Source organism: Narcine bancroftii, chromosome 11, assembly GCF_036971445.1.
Source record: "Narcine bancroftii isolate sNarBan1 chromosome 11, sNarBan1.hap1, whole genome shotgun sequence".
Lineage (NCBI taxonomy): Eukaryota > Metazoa > Chordata > Chondrichthyes > Torpediniformes > Narcinidae > Narcine > Narcine bancroftii.
This window is the reverse complement of record NC_091479.1, coordinates 76,965,898-76,985,209: the sequence shown is the minus strand read 5'-3', so window position 1 is coordinate 76,985,209 and position 19,312 is coordinate 76,965,898. Positions and strand designations below refer to the sequence as shown.

General features: G+C 41.3%; 2 protein-coding genes and 1 long non-coding RNA gene across 10 annotated transcripts in view; 2 read left to right on the top strand and 1 right to left on the bottom strand.

Moving 5' to 3' along the window:
- LOC138745958 (ninjurin-2-like) overlaps nucleotides 1–5,503 on the top strand; it is a 204,781-nt gene extending 199,278 nt beyond the window's left edge. For all 5 annotated transcript variants that reach the window (XM_069903569.1, XM_069903570.1, XM_069903571.1 and 2 more), the window contains one exon: nucleotides 2,607–5,503. In XM_069903569.1, coding sequence (XP_069759670.1) covers nucleotides 2,607–2,752 — 146 coding nt within the window. In that variant the 3' untranslated portion in view covers nucleotides 2,753–5,503. The remainder of the gene's footprint in view (nucleotides 1–2,606) is intronic.
- Nucleotides 5,504–7,139: 1,636 nt separating this feature from the next.
- Nucleotides 7,140–19,251, bottom strand: LOC138745960 (uncharacterized). Its single transcript, XR_011346621.1, has 2 exons — nucleotides 18,809–19,251; nucleotides 7,140–7,501 (listed from the first exon to the last, which is right to left on the bottom strand). It is a non-coding gene; the product is annotated as an uncharacterized lncRNA (long non-coding RNA).
- Nucleotides 10,885–19,312, top strand: part of LOC138745953 (protein FAM118A-like) — a 46,412-nt gene continuing 37,984 nt past the window's right edge. For 2 of the 4 annotated variants that reach the window (XM_069903535.1, XM_069903543.1), the window contains exon 1: nucleotides 19,143–19,277. The gene's annotated coding sequence lies outside the window, so the exon portion shown is untranslated. Of the gene's footprint in view, nucleotides 11,059–19,142; nucleotides 19,278–19,312 lie in introns of those variants that run through there. The other 2 variants (XM_069903537.1, XM_069903541.1) reach the window with 2 other exon arrangements.

Here is a 19,312-nt window from a genome sequence, read left to right as displayed (position 1 = left end):
GTTTGTGTTGGAATGACATGGGCAATGACTGGTACTGTTGGCTCCTGCAGAGTGTACTTTCAGCAAACCAGTGGTTCACTATCATATTTTGCTGTGGTGGATTAAATGCTCAGCTGACCAACAAAGGCTTCTAGGATGTAAGGCATTGGTCTGAATAATTAATTGCCTGGAGAATCAAAGAGGATTCAACGGACTCAGTCTGGTGCCCAAAAATTCTGGATTATCATTCTAGATTTTGCAGCCTTTAACTTCAGGGTATTCAGTAATTATTTAAGATTGCAGATTGAAAACTTTGGCTTAAACATGGTTTCAATAACTGGCTGTGACTTGAAATGAAGCATTGGACTTCATTGTAATGGTTATAAATAGTAATTGCGGGGATCTCCCAGGGGTCACACATTTCAATTCCCCACCCTTCCCTCCATGTCTGTCCATGCACTGCCAGACTGAGACCATCTACAAATGAGAAGAACAATACCATTGGTCTGGATCCAACCAGGTGGCATTAACATCAGCTTCTCCGGTTTCCATTAGCCACAACCCCCAGCCAATCCCGTCTCCTTTCCTCGAGCTCCGTCTTTCTTTATTTCCCTTTTCCCCAACTCTGCATTCAGAGCCAAACCCTCCCCCAACCCCCAACATTTTGCCTGTTGGTCTGAGCTCCTCTCCCTGCCCTTTCTTTCTTTCTCCACAGCCTTTTAATCTAGGTGTCTGTCTGCTTTTAACTAATTTCTTGAAGAAGGGCTAAGGCTTGAAATGTTGGTTACATATCTTTACCTCCTATGGACACTGTGAGACCTCCAGAGTTCCTCCAGCATTTCTGTTTTCACTACCATCACAGTGTCAGCAGACTTTCGTGTATCTTGTTATAAAATGCTGGCAGCCCCAGAGCCCTGGGCTAACAACTGATCTGTTATAAGAACTGGCTGATTTTCCACAATACCCAACAGACAAGCTCCAAACATAAATTGCTTTGTGTATGCAGCTTTCCAGATGTATAAAAAACAACTCTGGCTTCTCAACTGTAACCACAGATAAATGGTGGCCTCAATTCACTCCTTGTCCACTCTGGATAAATTTAAAAATTGCTCTCTTGGGTTTTATTCATTCCTGGTACTGTAGCAACACTGCAGGAAGGATGTCAGTGCTCTGGGTCAGGTGCGAAGGAGATTCTCCAGGATGTTGCCTGGACTGGAATATTACAGTTATAAAGAGAGATGGGAAAGGTTCAATTGTTTTCCCAGACGCGGAAGAGGCTGAGGGCTGATGGAGGTATAAAAATTATTGAGGGAGGGGAAATAGATAGGGTAGATAGTATGGATCTTTTTTTAACTTGGTGGTGATGCCTAAAACAAAGAGGGTATGGAGTTAAATGGGATCTGAAGAGAAATATTTTCACACAGTTGGCAGTTAGTATTTGTGATAGTACAGATTCTATCACCAATATGTACAAATTGTAGTGTAGGATGACTGTGATTGGCTGAGAGCATAGCCATGCCTACTGGCTGGTCTTAAAGGGTTGCTCCTAGCCAGACCAGGTCATTCTGGACTGATCGACCTACATATGATACACTCCAGTCTTCTAGATAATAAAAGCCTTGGTTTGGATCAACAAGCCTTGATTCTTTCGACACGCTCTACAGTACTCAGAAAGCACTGCCTGAGAAGGTGGTTTAAGCAGGTACTTTCATAACATTTAAGCAGCATCTAAACATGTACTACTTGAAAAACAGAGGCACAGGAGGCTATGGAGCAAATGTAGGTTGTTTGGGACCAATAGTGGTCAAGGAGCTTATCTCCATCTCTAACTCTACAGTATTTAACACGATAAAGTGAATAGAATATCACACCAATTATTAACATGCCTTCATGAAAGAGGAGTGGTAACAGTCTTTTAAATATGAAGTACCGTCTTGAAAAGACCCTCACTTTAGGTCCTCAGAAGCCAGAAGTTTCTTTACTTTGAGAACATCTAAAGTATTGACAGTTATAAAATAGCATATAACATTAGAGAATGTAGTAATATCAAGAGCTATGCATCAGATACTGGGTGAGGTAACCAGATATCTGGGTTAAGGATTCAGGTTAATGAATTGAAAACCCCCCACAAGCAGCTGTAGAATTTAAACTCAGTTATTAGAATAAATTCTGAAGTTTAAATCCTAGTGTCAGTAACATTGAAAATAAAAATTATATTGATGTTGGAGAAGAAAACTGACTGATTTTACCCTCTTTGACTTTTTTTTATAGTCCCAGGTGTTGTCCTCACCTGTATGTGTTACTGAAGACCACAACAATGCATTTAACTTGTTCTCTAGCCGCACTCATCTCATAATCACAAAAGAATGAGTATTAAATCCTGAACTTTCTAGTGCTGAGCACATCTTACAAATGGGAATAGTTTTACAAATAGGAATATTTTTATTTGCTGCAAGTCTTGATGAACAGAAAGTTTGGACTATCCATATTAAAATTGGTGTTTTTCATTGTATTTATCACAATCGACAAGATCTATGTTGCCTGTCTATAAAGTAATGTACACAAGATTTTTTTTTTTCGTTTGTCCCTCATATGTTTAATCTTTTGATCTGCTGATTTTTGTGCAGCTAAAACCAATGTGAATGAAGTTGAAAAACAGAAAAAGTTGAATCAGTGGAATATCATTGTCACTTTCCTAGTTGGAACCACTCTTTTTCTCAATGTATTCATCACTGCACTTATGCCGGGGAAGAAAGATGCAATGTTGACCTAACAACTTCCAGATATACAACGTATAAATATTTCTGAAGAACAGCGTCTTAAAATCTACAAGCTGCACCTACATTCCTACAGCAGTATTTCATACTTAGTGTTTGCAATTATTAATTTAAAAGAAAATGCCTTTTGTATTTTTAATTATTTGTGTCTCACAGGAGTTTGGCTTATTAAACAAAGATATTTTGGTGTACTGAAAGGAAGGTGGGCATCATTTATACTTATAATTTTTTTAGGATTACTGGGATTAATATTGAGCCTTTGGTGCTGTATTAAGATTTATTCAAACCAAAGCTTTCATTATTACGAGGCAGTTAGATACTGGAAAGTCATAACTTGAATTTACCCGTTACTTTGTTTGCAATGGTCTACATCAGTGGTTTTCAAACTGTTTCTTTCCAGTCATATGTATGTGTATATATGACACATACATATGTAATCTGTATGTGATTAGTGAGGGACTGCTTAAGGTGATATCTGAGTGAAAAGAAACAGTTTGAAAACCACAGGTCTACATTGACACCAGGGAAGACTGCTTTTGATCCACTTCCTTCTAGTGATTTTCTTGATGTAAAGTCATTGACAACATGGCGGATGTTCCATCTTCTATTCACATGTGCTTAGAATAATGACAAGTATCCTAATACTTACTCAGACTTTACTTCTGAGTCTGATATTTATTTTTAGCTACAATTCTGTTTTTAATTAATTTTTTAAACACCTCAGCACCTTCACAGGAACAATAGACAAAGTAACTTCAGATTAACATGGAAAAACCTATTGAAATTTAAGGCAGAAGCCGGGTGGATCTGGGAAAAGACCATCAGCAAGATGTTCAGATCATTCATGATTCTGTAGTGCATTAAAAGGCCCTAACTATGTCAGTTCCTTGAAGATGTCATCCCTGCCACTTTGGCAGAAATGTACCATGGTCAACATTAAATCCATTTCTATAATCTCTTGTGTATTTTGATAGCATCCTCTGGTGATGCTACAATGCAATTTCAAGATTTGCGTTTTACCGTGTAGAGAGTAGTGATTAACTGAGTAATTGCTAGACAGAAGTGCACGTTTGGCTTCAATGCAGAGCAAATTTTGACTATGACCTTGAAATCATTTCAGTGTACTGTTACTACTCAAACAGCAACAACAGAAGGGTTAAATTTTAACTATATTTATTAATAACTATTAACAATATAATGTCTTAACACATCAATCTCACTATGTATCTATAGCAAATATACAGATATACATTTATAAATAGCGTGTATGTGAAAAACCAAGACCATTACAATCTATGCCCAATACACAAAAAAGGAAAAAATCCCCCAAACCCCAGGTCAGTCTAGTCAAGTAATTCAGTCCAAAAAACAGTCCACAGATTTCAATCTCAAAGTTTAATGTCCAAGTTCTTTAACTGATAATAATGTTAGAAAGAGAGAGAGAGAGAAATGACTGATGTTGTATTGCAGTAAACTTACAAATCTTTTTCTAGGTTCCTTCAGATGACTTCCCTTGGTTCTCAAAGTGTGGTTTTTAACCACCTCACTTATGAGGCATGTGCATTTCATACAGCTCCCCAAAATCTCTCTCACAAGAAGATTCAAAGTGACCTTTTAGTCATACTCGAATTCAGTCTTTCCTCTGAGAAGGGGGTCAACCAGACTGTTCTCAAACACAGAGCAAGTGGTTTCTCTATGTATTCTTCTTGGTTGCTCCAAAATGAACTCTCTGCTTCACAGCTGGATTTTTTCTTGTTCACAAAAGTTCTAGGCAACTAATACATTTCTCTCTCTTATCTCAATGTCTCCTCCCTCTCTTTCTCAGCAGAGCTCAACCTTGGTAAGTCAGCACTGAGCTGTACCCCAATGTTGTACTGTTCTCAGTAGAAATCCATCCTTTCAAATAGTCTATAGTCCAAAAGGTCAGTCCATGGTCCATAACAGTACCATTGTATCCAAATAACATCCATGTTCATTTTTAAATTGTAAAATCAAATATTGTAGCATACACACTATGCGAGCGTGGAAAAGAATGACACGCACAACAAAGTCTTGGAAAACAAGACTGATTTATTGCTCTGGCCATCGCACTTATATGGACCCCTGGCGCTGACGTCAAGGCTCCGCATCATTGGAACACCAGCCTCGGGTTGGCCAGCATTCCAACCAGAGTTCCCCATCTTCCCACCATGAAGAGTTCACCTGGAACGACGGCTGGTGTCACCCCCAACTCCGTGCAGTCGCCGTGTTCATTGGCCATTTTGCGGGCCGCTCCACGTCTCCATGCATGGGCCACTACAATATTCTTAATCTGAGACTGTTTCTCCAATAAATTGGACTGCACATTTATTCCATGGATTTGCACCTATAGCCTAAACTTTGTAAGCAATGTGATTCCTGCGTGTCTATCTTAAAATAGTTTGCAGCTGACTTGGAGAAGGGCTAAATAATTTGTAACAATACAGTCTTGGCATTGCACATTTTCATTACTGAAACTGCACGGCCAGTTATTATCGATAAAGAATATGTTCTGGTTCAGGGACTAATGATGCAAAAGGATGCATCGTGCAGCTTGGAGTTGGGGGAAGGCTTTGCACTTGGTAGTTCAAATGATGGCGGGAAGATCTGGACCAGCAGTTTGAATGATAACGAATGTTGGAAATTTGCTTTTAAAGAATGTTGTTCTCACTACAGAATATTAATTGTAACTTATGCAAATAAAATAATTAAAAGACTAAATACCTTCATCATTGTGCTTCTTCCTTGAATGGCCCATGAATCATGTAAGGATTATTCATGACTCCACCCATTAATAGCAACACTTCCCGAGGGTAACATTCAGGCTCAGAACTGTGACAGCATTATTCAGGAATTTCTTTATAGCTGCCAATGCCCTGCCCTTGCAATTATGCTGGGCAAACAGAGAGAACCTAGAGAGACTAAACTGGTCAGACAGCATCCATGGAGAGAATTGGTTGGTCTTTGTTCAGGCTAAGGGAGGGGAGGGGGCAAGATGGCTTGTCTCAGAGTGGTCAGGAGTCTTTTAAGGCAGACCTTTTGGATCAAGGATCAGGTTAAAGGGCAGCCTGCAGACTCCCACAAAAATGGGGCTGGAGGTAACTAATGCGATGGGATGAGTACAGTGAATGAAGTGGTCCACTCCTTCTCCCATTTACCCGAGGCTTCCATGTGTTAATGATGCATGAACTCAATGTGCTCAAAGCCACCCTGAATCCACCTTTCTCCACTTAAGAGTGCCCATGGGCTACAGGCTCCTAGGAGTCAATGGGAATGCTGAGGTCAGTTTTACCTTGCCAAATGCTGGAAGAGTTGCTGTTAAAATGGCAAGAGTTTTAACTCAGGCTAAGGAGGAGAACAGGAGAGGGTACCCATTAGTTCAACTTAAAAAAGAAAGACGAAAATAACACACATGCACTTCAGCATTTTCCATGGGCCTCTGCTTAGAGAATTGTTTCACCAAGGAAGGAGCCCATTTAACCCATCAAATCAGTACAAGCCTAATGCAAGTTCAATCTAGCTGGTTGTATTTCCCTGCCTTCTATCACTCTACAGGTTCATACTTTTCAGCTGCCTCTCCAGTTCCCTTTTGAACTGTGATTGAATCTGCCACATTTTTGCTTTAAGTGATGGATATTTTATTGCAGAGACTATATTTTGCATTATTTCTATTACATTTTGAGAAGGGTCAGTCTTCTACAAGAAGCAGTGTCTTAAGAAAGCAGCTTCTACTCTCAAGGACCCCCACCACCCAGGTCATGCCCTCTTCACTCTCCTACTATTGGGAAAAAGGTACAGAAATCTAAAGAAGGGCACTCGAGCACTCGATGGCATAAGACAGCTTCTTCCTCTCTGCCATCAGATTTCTGAAGGAATAATGAACCACATACACTACCTCACTCTCTTTTCTTTTTCCTGCGTTGTTATTTATTTTGAAATATGGTTTATGGATATGTTTGCAATGTGATACTGCCACAAAACGATGAATTCTGTAACATGTTCTGATTTTGATTCTGCTTATTTTTAATGTATGCTTCATATATCAAGAGACCTTGATGAAGGCTCAACCCCAAATTGGTTAAGTATCTTTAGGCACTTTCAGGCGGCCAAATTCCCCGCTTGTAAAGCCATATATTATAGCAATATGCAGCTGTTGGGAGGCCACTTGAATGCGCAGGAGGCGCCTGCGAGGCGAACTTTGTAACCCTCCTCCAAGAGGGATAATCGCCACAGTGCCCCGCTCTCTCCCAATAGCCCGATATCAGTCCCCAACCTGTACAGCCCACGCCGGCCATTCCGGCCTCTCCAAGCCCTACAGCCCGCGCAGCCCACCTGACAGTGTGGGGACTGATATCGGGCTGTTGGGAGAGCGAGGCAACGGGATCAATGTGGGGACGTCCCCGCACTGATATTGTCCCATCTCTGACAGCCAGCCATCCCAAACCTGACAGCTTGAAGGGACAGGAGCCGGAGTGCGCTCAGAGGCACATCCCGTGCAGCTGTCCCTTCAGGTAGCCGGTGCTGCACTTTTAGCACTGCCACCTGAACGACCATTCAAAGGGCCCCTTCCTTTACTTCAGGCGCATTCTTAGCGGAGAATCCACCTGAACTGAAGAAGTTCCAGAAAAGATGCTGCTTGACCTGCTGAGTTTCTCCAGCATTGTTTTTACTTCAACCATGGTATCTGCAGACTTTCATGTTTTACATCTTGGTGTAGGCTTCCCCGTCTAGGCAAAGATAAGAGTCTCAATAGAATGTGAACAAAGAATTTCATTTCAGAGCATTCAATAACACAGTACTTGAGATTTAACTATTGTTATCACATTCCTGATTAAAGATCACTAAGCAGCAAGTTGTTACATTTGACCACCCAACTGTCTCTGAACTTCAGACATCAGAATATATTGATGTAATCATTGAACCAGATGGGTTTCATGTGTTCCACCAGATACCCAATCTATGATGCATTTGAGGGATCAGCAGAATTTTCAACTTGTGCATAACATTTGTTGCCACTGCATTTACTTAGATGGTCCAATTCACCTTCCATTCCATTGTGTCTTTAAAATATTGCTGGTGGAAGATGGTGCTATTGAAGAATAGGGCTTCAAATGAAGTTGCCCCTTTTGGCAGACAGAAATTGAAAAAGAATAAGAAGCATATTATTTAAATGGTATGACCTCTGCGATGCTGAGATCTGAGTAACCTCGCGCACAATATGCAAAGGATTGCAGGAATTCAGCTGTGATCAGCAGCCTGACCCTTTAACATCCGCTTTCAGCCAGCTGCATTCAGGTGGCTGGGGGAGCCGCTGAGCTGATTATCCCTCTCGGAGGAGGGCTAAGTAGCTTGCCTCAAGAGCGCCTCCTGCACATTTTCAGGTGGCCTCAAAACAGCCGCATATGACCTAAACATGCGGCTTTACATGCGGGCCAATTAGCCACCTGAAAGTGCCTAGCACATTCATTTCATTACATTGTCAACCGATACCACAGAGGGTTATAGGCGGGGGGGATCTAGCGGAGTTGTTTAAGTGAACTGGTGTGGACTTGAAGGGCCAAGATGGCCTGTTTCCATGCCATAAACTTTTATATGGTTTTATATGGACATGGTATATATAGAGCAAACAATTATACTAGTTAATAGAATGTTAGTGAAATTGAATACAAAAGTTGGGATTAGTAGTAAGAAGTAAAACACAAAAATCTGTAGACACTGTGGTTGAAGTAAAAACACAATGCTGGAGAAATTCATTAGGTCAAGCAGTGTTCTTTATATAGCAAAGTTAAAAATACATAACCAATGTTTTGGCCTAGAGACTTACATCAAGGTATGGAAAAATGTCAGCAGATATCCGAACAAAAGAGTGGGGGAGGCTTGGTCACAAAGGCAGGAGGTGAAGGCATGAGAAGGGAGGGAGGGAACAGCAGAGATCAAAGGGAGGAGGGATGGCTGAGTGAAGGGAGGGGGAAGAACTGGAAATGGGAAAGGAAAGGGGGGAGGGGGAAGAGGGGAGCAGGTTAGCAGAAACCGGAAAAGTTTATGTTAATGCCATCTGGCTGGAGAGTGCCCAGATGTAAAATCAGGTGTTATTCCTCCAATTTTAGGGTGATCTTGGTAGGACAGTACATAAGGCCATGGACAGACATGTGAGCATGGGAGTGCGACACAGAACTGAAATGGTTGGCTACTGGGAGGTCTCTGTCATTGATGTGGACGAAGTGAAGGTGCTCAGCGAAGCAATTTCCTAATTTGCGCCCAGTCTCTATGATGCAGAGAAGGCCACAAAGGAAGCACCAGATGCAGTAAACCAGTCCTGCGGATACACAAATGAAGTGTTGCTTCACTTGAAAGGCTTGTTTGGGGCCCTGGACTGTGGTTTGGGAGGAGGTACACGTGCAAGTGTGTCACCTTCTGCGGCCACAGGAGAAGGTGCTGGGGGTGGCAATTGGTGGGGAGGGATGAGTGCATGAGGGAGCGGTACCTCGGAAGGCAGAAAGGAGAGGAGAGAGGAAGATGTGTCTGGCAGTGGGATCCTGTTGTAAGTACCAGAAAAAGTTGGGATACTACACTTCATTTAAAAGGACATTGGTGACCCCATAACTATACTGTTTTGTGCATTACTGATTTTCTTATTTAAGGAAGGAAATGAATGCTTTGGAAGCATTTCAGAGAAAGTTTATTAAACAGCCAAAATAGATCCTATTTTGAGACAGATTCAATAGGCTACAATTAAAACAACAGATCACCAAGGATATTGTCAGATTGGAAGTGGAGGATGTTTTGTGGGAGAATCTGGAATTGAATACTGCTGTTTTAAAAAATAAGGGCCTCCCATTTAAGACAGACATGAGATTAATCTTATTTAATTCAAATGGTCAAGTCTTTTGAACTCTCTTTCTGATGGGAACTTGAATGAATGTGCCATGGCTGTTATCAGGACCTGTATGGATAAGTATGTGCCCATGTACACATACTGTACACTCTAATGCCATAGACGAGTCAAAGGATTTTCAATCTCCTGAGGGGTAGATTGATGGCATTTAAAATTGGTGATCCAGATCTCTACAGGAAGTCCAGATACAAAATATGGAAAGCAATTTTAACAGCAAAGAAGCAATTCTGAGTGAAACTAGAAACAGAATCAGATACTCACCAGCTATGGCAGGGCTTGCAGCCCATTACATCCTACAATGCGAAGCTGACTATCATAACTGGCTGTGATGCTTCACTCCCCAATGAGCTTAACACCTTTTATGGTCACTTTGAAAAGGAAATCACTGTAGAAGCTGACAACCCTGAGATATTCATCTCCGAGGTCAATATCAGAACATGCTTCAAGAGAGTGAACACTCTTGAAGGCCTGATGGCACACCTGGCAGGCTACTGAAAATCTGCCAACCAACTAGCTGGAGCATTCATTGACAATTTCAATCTGTCACTACTACAGTTGGAGGTTCCCATCTATTTCAAAAGTGCATCAATCATCCCGGTGCCCAAGAAGATTCGAGCGAGCTGCCTCAATGACCATCACCCACAATCACTCACTTCCACTGTGATGAAATGCTTTGAGAAGTTGGTCATGGTCAGAATTCACTCATATCTAAATAAAGACCTGAACTGGACCCATTGCAATTTGTCTACCATCACAATTGCTCCACAGCATGTACAGCCTTACTAGCTCTCCACTCACCATGGATAACCTGGAGAACAGCAACAACACATACATCAAAGCTTTTCAGTGATTACAGCTCAGCACCATCATCCACTCAGAACTGGTCAGCAAGCTTCAAAACCTGGGCCTCTGCATCTCTCTCTGCAACTGGTTCCTTGACTTCCTCATCGGAAGACCACAGTCAGTATGAATCAGTAACAACGCCTCCCCCAATCAACACAGGTGCACCTCAAAGATGAGTGCTTATAGTGCACTGCTGTACTCTCTCTACAACCATGATTGTGTGGATAGGCATAATTCAATTGCTATCGATAAATTTGCCAATGACATCACAGTTGAGGGCAGAATCACAAATGGCAATGAGGAAGTGTACAGGAGGGAGACCTTGCACTCAAAGTTAGCAAAACTAAGGAGTTGATCGTGGACTTCGGGTGGGGGGGGGGCAATCAAGAGAACATGAACTAGCCCTCATGAGGAGTCTTCAGTGGAAAGGATTAAGAACTTCAAATTCCTGTGTGTTATCATCTCTCAAAATCTGTCCTGGGGCCTGCATCTCAATACAATCATGAAGAAGGCACGCCAGAGACGATACTTTGTGAGGAGTTTGAGGTGATTTGGTGTTTGACTCTTGCAAATTTCTACAGGTATACTGTGGAGAATATTCTGACTGGAAGTATCACTGTCTGGCATGGAGGTGCCATTGCACAGGATAAGAAGAGACTACAGAGAGTTGTGAACTCAGCCAGCATCATCAAGGGCATTAGCCTATTGTGGTTGAGTATTTACATGGGCTTAGAGTAGAGCTGGTCACTGCTGGTGATGTAACACATCTAGACCAATGCACAAGAAATCCAATGCACACATGCAGGCTGGAACAGAGAATTATATGCAAGTGAGCTGCAGTTGTCATCACTCAAGGGTTGTCACCCAGCTGACTACCCTCCAATCTAGCACCTGCCCATTCCAAGGGTTGCTCAAGCATTTCCCTCACTTGGTAACCCAGTCTTATCACCATGGGGACATCAGACATACAGTGACCCACTACCTAGAGACCTGTGGTCCTCTCTTTGCAGCACATCTGCAAAGGCTGTCTTCGAATAATCTTAGATTTCAAAAGATGAGTTCAATCACATGCAGGAGCTGAGGATAGTTCATAGAATTGACAGCTGCTGGGCATCCCCACTGCATATAGTCCCAAAAAAGTTTCCAGTGGATGGGCAGCCATGTGGTGATTATTGTGCGCTGAACATTCCAAATTTACAGGATTTCTTAGTGAACTGTAGGGCAAACGGGTATTCACAGAAAAGATCTGGTGCATGCGTACTATCAAATTCCAGTGCAACCTTCTGATAGAGCCAAGATAGCAGTGATTACTCCTTTCAGTACATTTTGAGTTTCTTAGAATGCCATTTGGTTTGTGGAACACAGATCAAACGGTGCACCAGTTTATGGGCGACATCCTCTTCACCCACGATATTATTTATTCCTAAATTAATGATATTCTTTGCCAATTAAAAGGAAAACAAGGACCATCTTTTGTCACTGTTCCAGAGATTTGATGAGTTTGGTATTGTAACCAATCAGACTAAATGCATTTTTGGTGCTGCTGAGCTTACATTTTTAGGACATAAAGTTACAATGGATGGCATCTTGCCAGAAGAAGCAAAGAAAGAGGAAATTAGAGCTTTTTCTCCTCCTGTTACATTTGGCCAGTTACAGCATTTTTAATTTATATTTAAATTATTTTTTTTAAATTTGGACATGCAGCATGGTAACCCATTTCAGCCCATGAGTCTGTGCTACCCAATTTACACCCAATTAACCAACACCCCTGGTATGTTTCAAAGGGTCAAATAAATCAGCTTCTAAAAGACTATTAGTGGGAAGATGCTGTTCCTGCTTTCAAGAATAGGCACTTTCAGGTGGGCAAAATACCCCAATGTAAAGCCACATATTTCATGATTGCATATGAGAAAGAGATTTACTCTGATGTTTTGGCCCATAAACATTCCTTTTTTAAAAAAAATAATTAAAACAGATTTGTTAGTGCTGAATTCAAAAAAATGTTCAGGAACAAGATTATTTGTATAGTCTACTGAGATTTAGTTGTGGTGAATTACTCTATCTCCTTCACAGAAAACTTATCTCATAACAGAATACAGAGATAATTGCAATTTAGATTAAGTTGAGTGGAACTTAGTGGACAATGGATTTGGTAGGGTGTTAGCTAAAACTTTTAACTAACCACCAAGGACAGAGTAAATTTCCATAGATATAGTCACAGAGAAAATAAATACATTACTCTACACAGCCTGTAGTAAACACACTGAAATGCTGGAGGAACCCAGCCAGTCTTATCAGCAAAGATATAGTATACTGATGACGTTTCGGGCCTGAGCCCTTCTTCAAGGAAAAATCAGAAAAGGGAGAAGCTGGATATATCAGAAACCCTCAGAATTCAAACAAGGGGGAGGAATCCAGACCAAGAAAATGATTGAATATTAATTGAATATGATAAGGGACTACATGACAATTTATGTATGTGCGAAAGGAAACAGGGAAAGGAGAGATGACAGGGATAAAAGAGGAGCGGGGGGGGGGTGGGATTAATGAAAACCAGAGAAGTTGATATTAATGCCATCTGGTTGGAGGGTGCTCAGTTGGAAGATGATGTGTTGTTCCTCTAATTTACGGGTGATATCAGTCTGGTAGTGCATAAGACCATGGACAGACATTTCAGCAATGGAATGGGATGGAGAATTGAAATGGGTGCCCACTGGGAGATCCATACTATTGCTGCAGACAGAGCCGAAGTGGTCAACAAAGCGATCTCGCAGACTGCATCCAGTTTCTCCAATGTAGTGGAGACCACAGCAGGAGCACCGGATGCAGATTCACAAATGAAAAGTTGCTTCACTTGGGAGGACTGGTGCTAAGGGAGGAGGTGTGGGCACAAGTAGAGCATCCCCTGCAGTCACAGGGATAAGTCCTAAAGGGATGAATGGTGGGGAGGGAGGAGTGGACAAGGGAGTCACAAAGAGAGTGGAAGCCAGAGAGGAAGGAGAGTGGAATATGTGTCTAGTGGTGGGATCACGTAGTAGGGGATCAAAATGGTAAGGAGGAGCCTGCCCTGAAGCTCTCCTCCACTCTTCGCCTCCAAACAGACAGCAATAATATTGACTTCTCTGGCTTTCGTTACCCCCCCCCCCCCAACCCCTTCTTCCCCTGTTGTCTTTCCTTTCCCTGTCTCATTTCACACAGATGTGATAAATTCTACCTAATCCCTTATCATATTTAATTAACATTTTTTCTTGGTCTGGATTCCTCCCCCATTGTTTGAATTCTGAGAGACTTTCTGACATATCCTGTTTCTGCCCTTTCTGATTTTTCCTTGAAGAAGGGCTCAGGCCTAAAACGTCGGCAATGTATCTTTGTCTCCTTAAGATGCTGAAAAGACCGGCTGAGTTCCTCCAGTGTTTACAGGTAGTCCTCGACTTTCGACCTACGCAAGTTACATCCACCCGCACATATGACTGATTTTTAAAAGAAATCTTTAAGACTTCTGTAAGTACATATTTTGTATTAAAAGTACTGTTTACAGTGGTCCCCGCTCCCTATGGCAGCCTGAGGTCCCCATTCCCCGGTGCAGCCTGAGATCTCTGCTCCCAGCGGCAGCCTGAGGTCTCCGTTCCTCATGGCAGCCCGAGGTACCTGGTCCCACCGGCACCCCAAGGTCCACACTCCCCATGGCAGCCCAAAGTCCCCACTCATGGTGGCAGCCTGAGGTCCCCACTCAAGTTGGCAGCCCGAGGTCCCTGCTCCCTGTGGCAGGCTGAGGTCCTTGAGTTACAACCAAACTGAGTTATGACCAACTCGTCAGTCCCTGTTAAGTCAAAGACTACCTGTACTACAATTACAGCATTTGCAGGCTATCATGTTTCACTTAACATCTCAGGTAATTCTGGAGGCCATTCAATTGTCAGTGATTTTCTTGATATTCAAGCAGTTCCATTGCACTTTGGAAAATATGGGTGATCTATTAGTCCTATACATTAAATATCAAACCTCACAAAGCTTTTATTCGTTAGTCATTGTGAAAAAAGGTTTTTGTTTTCAGTCCAACACAAATGGAGATAAAAGCTTTATTGTATGGATGTTAATCACACATACAAGTGAACACGTACAGGTTCCTGTTAATGTGCACGCAACACACACATGCATGCATGACCACACCCAATGCCTCCTCTTTGTTCTGCACCCTCCCTTAACCCCTCTCATGCTTGATCCTCCCAGTTCCTGAATCATTCCTTCCCTTTCATCGTGTCCTCTACCCACACTCCCTCAGACTGTTCCTACCAACTCTTCTGCTGCTTCCAGTTTTACTCTGCCACTTGGCACTTCCTTCTCTGCTCTGGGCAGATTTTCCCCTCTGTTGTCTGGCCTTCTGTTTTCCATCCTACAGACCTTTTCCCCTTGCACTCCCTCCCGACACTCAAGCACTCCCACTCCCTCTCTTGCTGAGAGGAAAATCCTTTACACCAGTTTTTCTCTCTCTGTGGTCTTTAGGGCGACATGGTTGATGCAACAGTTAGCGCAATGCCTTTACAGGACCAGCGATTGGTACCAGGGTTCGAATCCTGTGCTGTCAGTAAGGTGTATGTACATTCTCGCCATGTCTGTGTGGGCTTTCTCCAGGGGCTCTGGCTTCCTCCCACCATTCAAAATGCACCAGGGATGCATTAATGGGGTGAATGGGGTGTAAATTGGGAAGCATGGAATCGTGGGCTGAAATGGCCTGTTACCATGCTGTAACTCTAAATTTTAAATTTAAATTTAGACCACTGGTGGGCTATAGGTTTGTTTTAGGTGGCCCACTGTCCCACTGTGACATGGTGAAGACAAGGAATATGTAAAACAGGATTATACATTTAACAACAAAAAAATGAAAACTCTCAATTTTTTTTTCCGCCAAAAAAAAGACAAGATTCCCATTGATTGTCTGGGAAAGGAGGTCTCAAGCTTGACAGTCTTTTGACATATTATAGATAATCCACAGAGAGTAAAGGAATTCTTGTGATCAGTAGGTGAGAAAAGGTTGAGAACTAATGCTACACGTCACTGCTAAGCAGCTTTCTGAGTGCAATGGAGCTGATTGTCAGTGGGATCGGCTAGTGGACAGGAGTGGTGGTACATCTCTAAGAGACTTCTGCTATGCTCCACGGCTCTCCAAATCTGCTAGCACAATCAGCAACTCAATGTCAACACTCTCTTCTTGGTCAGCATGCTCAATATGAGTAAAACACAAGTGTCTGCGGACACCATGATTGAAGTAAAATAGGAGTAAAACACTATATCCACGTGAGTCATCTACTGCATCTGGTTCTCCTGGTGTGGCCTTCTCTACATTGGAGAGACTGGACACAGACTGAGAGATTGCTTTGCTGAGCACCTTCGCTCTGTCCACATCAGTCTCATCATCGTTTAAATTGACGCGTTCAACTTGACAAGGCTGTCCATTGTCACCAGCTTTGTTTGCATTGGCTATTGAACCATTAGCTCAATCAATAAGACAGAATGAACAGATAAGAGGGATGAGAGTTATGGATGAAGAGTATAAGATAAATTTATTTGCAGATGATGTTTTGATACATTTAACATACCCAGAATAATCATTGCCACATTTGCGGGAATGTTTATTACAATATGGAACATTATCTGGATATAATGTTAACTGGGATAAGAGTGAAATTTTGCCAGTTGGAAAAGGAGACTATTCAGAGTATAAAAACATTATAAAACTGAAATGGTCTGATAAAATTAAATATTTAGGAATAATTGTAAATATTGAGTATCAATATTTATATAAGTTAAATTATGTTCCTTTATTAAAAAAGATTAAAGCAGATTTAATTAAGTGATCTTCCGTTAACTTTAATTGGTCGAGTTAATTGTATTAAGATGAATATTTTTCCTCGTATTCAATATTTATTTCAATCAATACCGTGTTCTCTTTCAAAGGGTTTTTTTCAGGATTTAAATAAAATCATGAGAGAATTTTTATGGAAAGGTACATTACCGCGGGTAGCATTATATAAACTTACTTGGAAGTATGCGTTAGGTGGGCTTCAATTACCCCATTTTCAAAATTATTATGAAGCAGCTCAGTTGAAATTTATTAGACTGATGGATTTGGACCAACCCCCAAGTTGGGCTAAAGTTGAGATGGCTTGTATTTCTGAAGTTGAGGTGTATCAATTTATTTTTCAATGGAATGTAAACTTGTTGAGGGAATATAATATGCTGATATTAAAACATCTATTAAAGCTATGGACTAAAAAAAAAAGGTTTTAGGATCAAAAGGTAAATTGTCAATTTTAACTCCATTATATAACAATCAGCTTATTTATTTTTCAATGTTTAATATTCATTTAAAGAGCTGAGATTCTAAGGGTATAAAAACATTACAGGATTGTTTTGTAGAAGAACAGTTTCTTTTAATCAATTGAAAGAGCATTTTGATATTGCTGAAAATACTTTATTTGTTTATTATCAACTTCGAGCTTTGGTGAAAAATATGTATGGAAGAGAGATGAGATAATGGAATTCGAGTCTTTGATTTCTTCTATACCAAAAAGGGGTTATATTTCTGTTATGTACCAAGTATTACAAGACAATATGGATAAACTGGAATGGGAGAAGTCTAAGCTTAAGTGGGAAAATGATTTAGCTTTTGTTTTTCCTGAAGACTACTGGGCAGATATGTGTCATGATAGTGTTACTAAATTGACAAATGTGCGGTATGGAATGGTTAATTATAACTTTCTACATCATTGTATTTAACCCCAGAGAAATTGAAAAAATATAGTTTTAGTAATTCGGATTCTTGTTTTTGATGTGGTGTATTCATTGGAACTTTTTTACATGCTGTTTGGTCTTGTGTGCATGTACAACCATTCTGAGATGAAATTAAGTTAATTTTGGAAAATTTATACAACTAAGTTACCATTAGATCCATCTTTTTTTTATGGGTTATACGACTCCTTTAAGGGGATTAGTATTGGATAAATTTCAAATTGCATTTGTATATCTAGCATTGTCTATAGCTCGAAAATGTGTTGCATGTACATGGAAAGATAACATAGTGATTAATATAAATCGATGGTATAATGAACTGAAAGCTTGTATTGTTATGGAAAAAATTACATATAATCTACATGATAATTATTCTTTTTTGTTAATAAGTGGTTACCATATTTGGAATATATGCATCTAGATATATTTTAATTTATTATATATTCTTAGTTTCTGTTTATACATTTTTGGCTCTCCTTAAGAGAGCTGGCTGATGGGGTGGGGGATTTGATTTAATTTTTTTGGTTTTTTTTAAAATATTTTTTTTCTTTTTTTATTGTTTTTTTGTGTATATATTCATATAAAATTTTCTTTATGGAATGTATTCAGTAATAATCGTTCAAATAAATAAAGTTGAAATCGGAATGCTAAAGTTTGTATAATTGAAATCCTTAAAATAATCATTTCAATTGATTCTAATTGTAGGGAGGGGGAAAAAAAACTCCTTTATCAAGAGTCAGAATATAAGGTTTGCTTATACATGGAATGATTGAATCATAAGGAGGCACACAAAATATAAGGTAATTGGAAAATTATGCCAACATTTCAATGAGGAAACATGGAAAAATGCTCGAATGAGGCATATATGTCAACATGAGCCTTTTTCATTCATTTATGGGATGCATACATCACTAGCAAGACCTCCATTTATAGTCCATCCATTGATGTCCACATAAGTTCAGCTATAATACTCATACAGCTGGAAGAATAACTGCTGTTCCATGCAGTTTCTACCCAGGAGATTTATGTGCTACCATGGAAAATATAGGTATAATAAGCTAAGCTGCTGCCTTGATTGTTCTTTTAATGAAGCGTCTCTCCAGTGTTCTTGGCCAGAGGCTGTGGCGGATTTCAGTGCATGCATATAGTCATAATGAACAAACAATGATCTATTCCAAGTCAGGGTGATGTCTTCCAAAGGTGTCCTGGTGAGTAGGTCATATGGATGTATTTGATGGTGTAGGCTCATGGGCCGGAAGGGCCTGTTATGGAGCTTTATCGCAAAATTTAAAAAATTAAGCTCATCATATTGTCGGGGTGAAACAGAGGGATGATGGATGGAAGCTGTTAACATAGTGATCAAAATTTAAGCCGTGTTAACGTTAGAGGTTGCAATAAATGGACAGGGCAACAATGGAGTTCACTGCAGATTGTAAAATCTTAAAGCCAATAATGCATTCAATGCAAATTTGCCCAAGGAGCTAGTAAAAGTGCAGGAAAAGCTCACCAGGTCTAGCACCTTCCATCAGAGGTAAAGGTATCGAACCCTTCAGGAAGGGTTCGGTCCCGAGACTTTGCCTCCGCCGGACGTCGCGGGACGTGCCGAGTTTCTCCGGCACTCACTGCAATAACAGCATCCGCACACTCTCTCGTTCCACCACAAAGATGCTGGCCGTGAGGTGGGGGGGGGGGGGGGCGCAAGGTGGAGGATGGAGCGGATCGCAGTGACAAGAGAGTTCGGATGAACAGCGCTCAGGCAGCAGCCGGGAAAAGAGCGGCGTGGAACTTTTGTTCGCTGTCGCCTCGACGTTCGCGTCGAGCCGGCGGACAGTTTTGGGGGGTGCACCCGCCGGCTCCCTGCAGTCATTGATCTGCGAGGGACCGGGAATGATTTGAAAGGGAGCCGCGCGTGGCCAAGTGTGTGACGGGCAGCAACGGCTGGCGCTCGAGCCGGGCCAGAGGTGCCGGGGAAAGAGGTGACCGGAGCGTCGCGAGGCGCTCGGTGCCCACT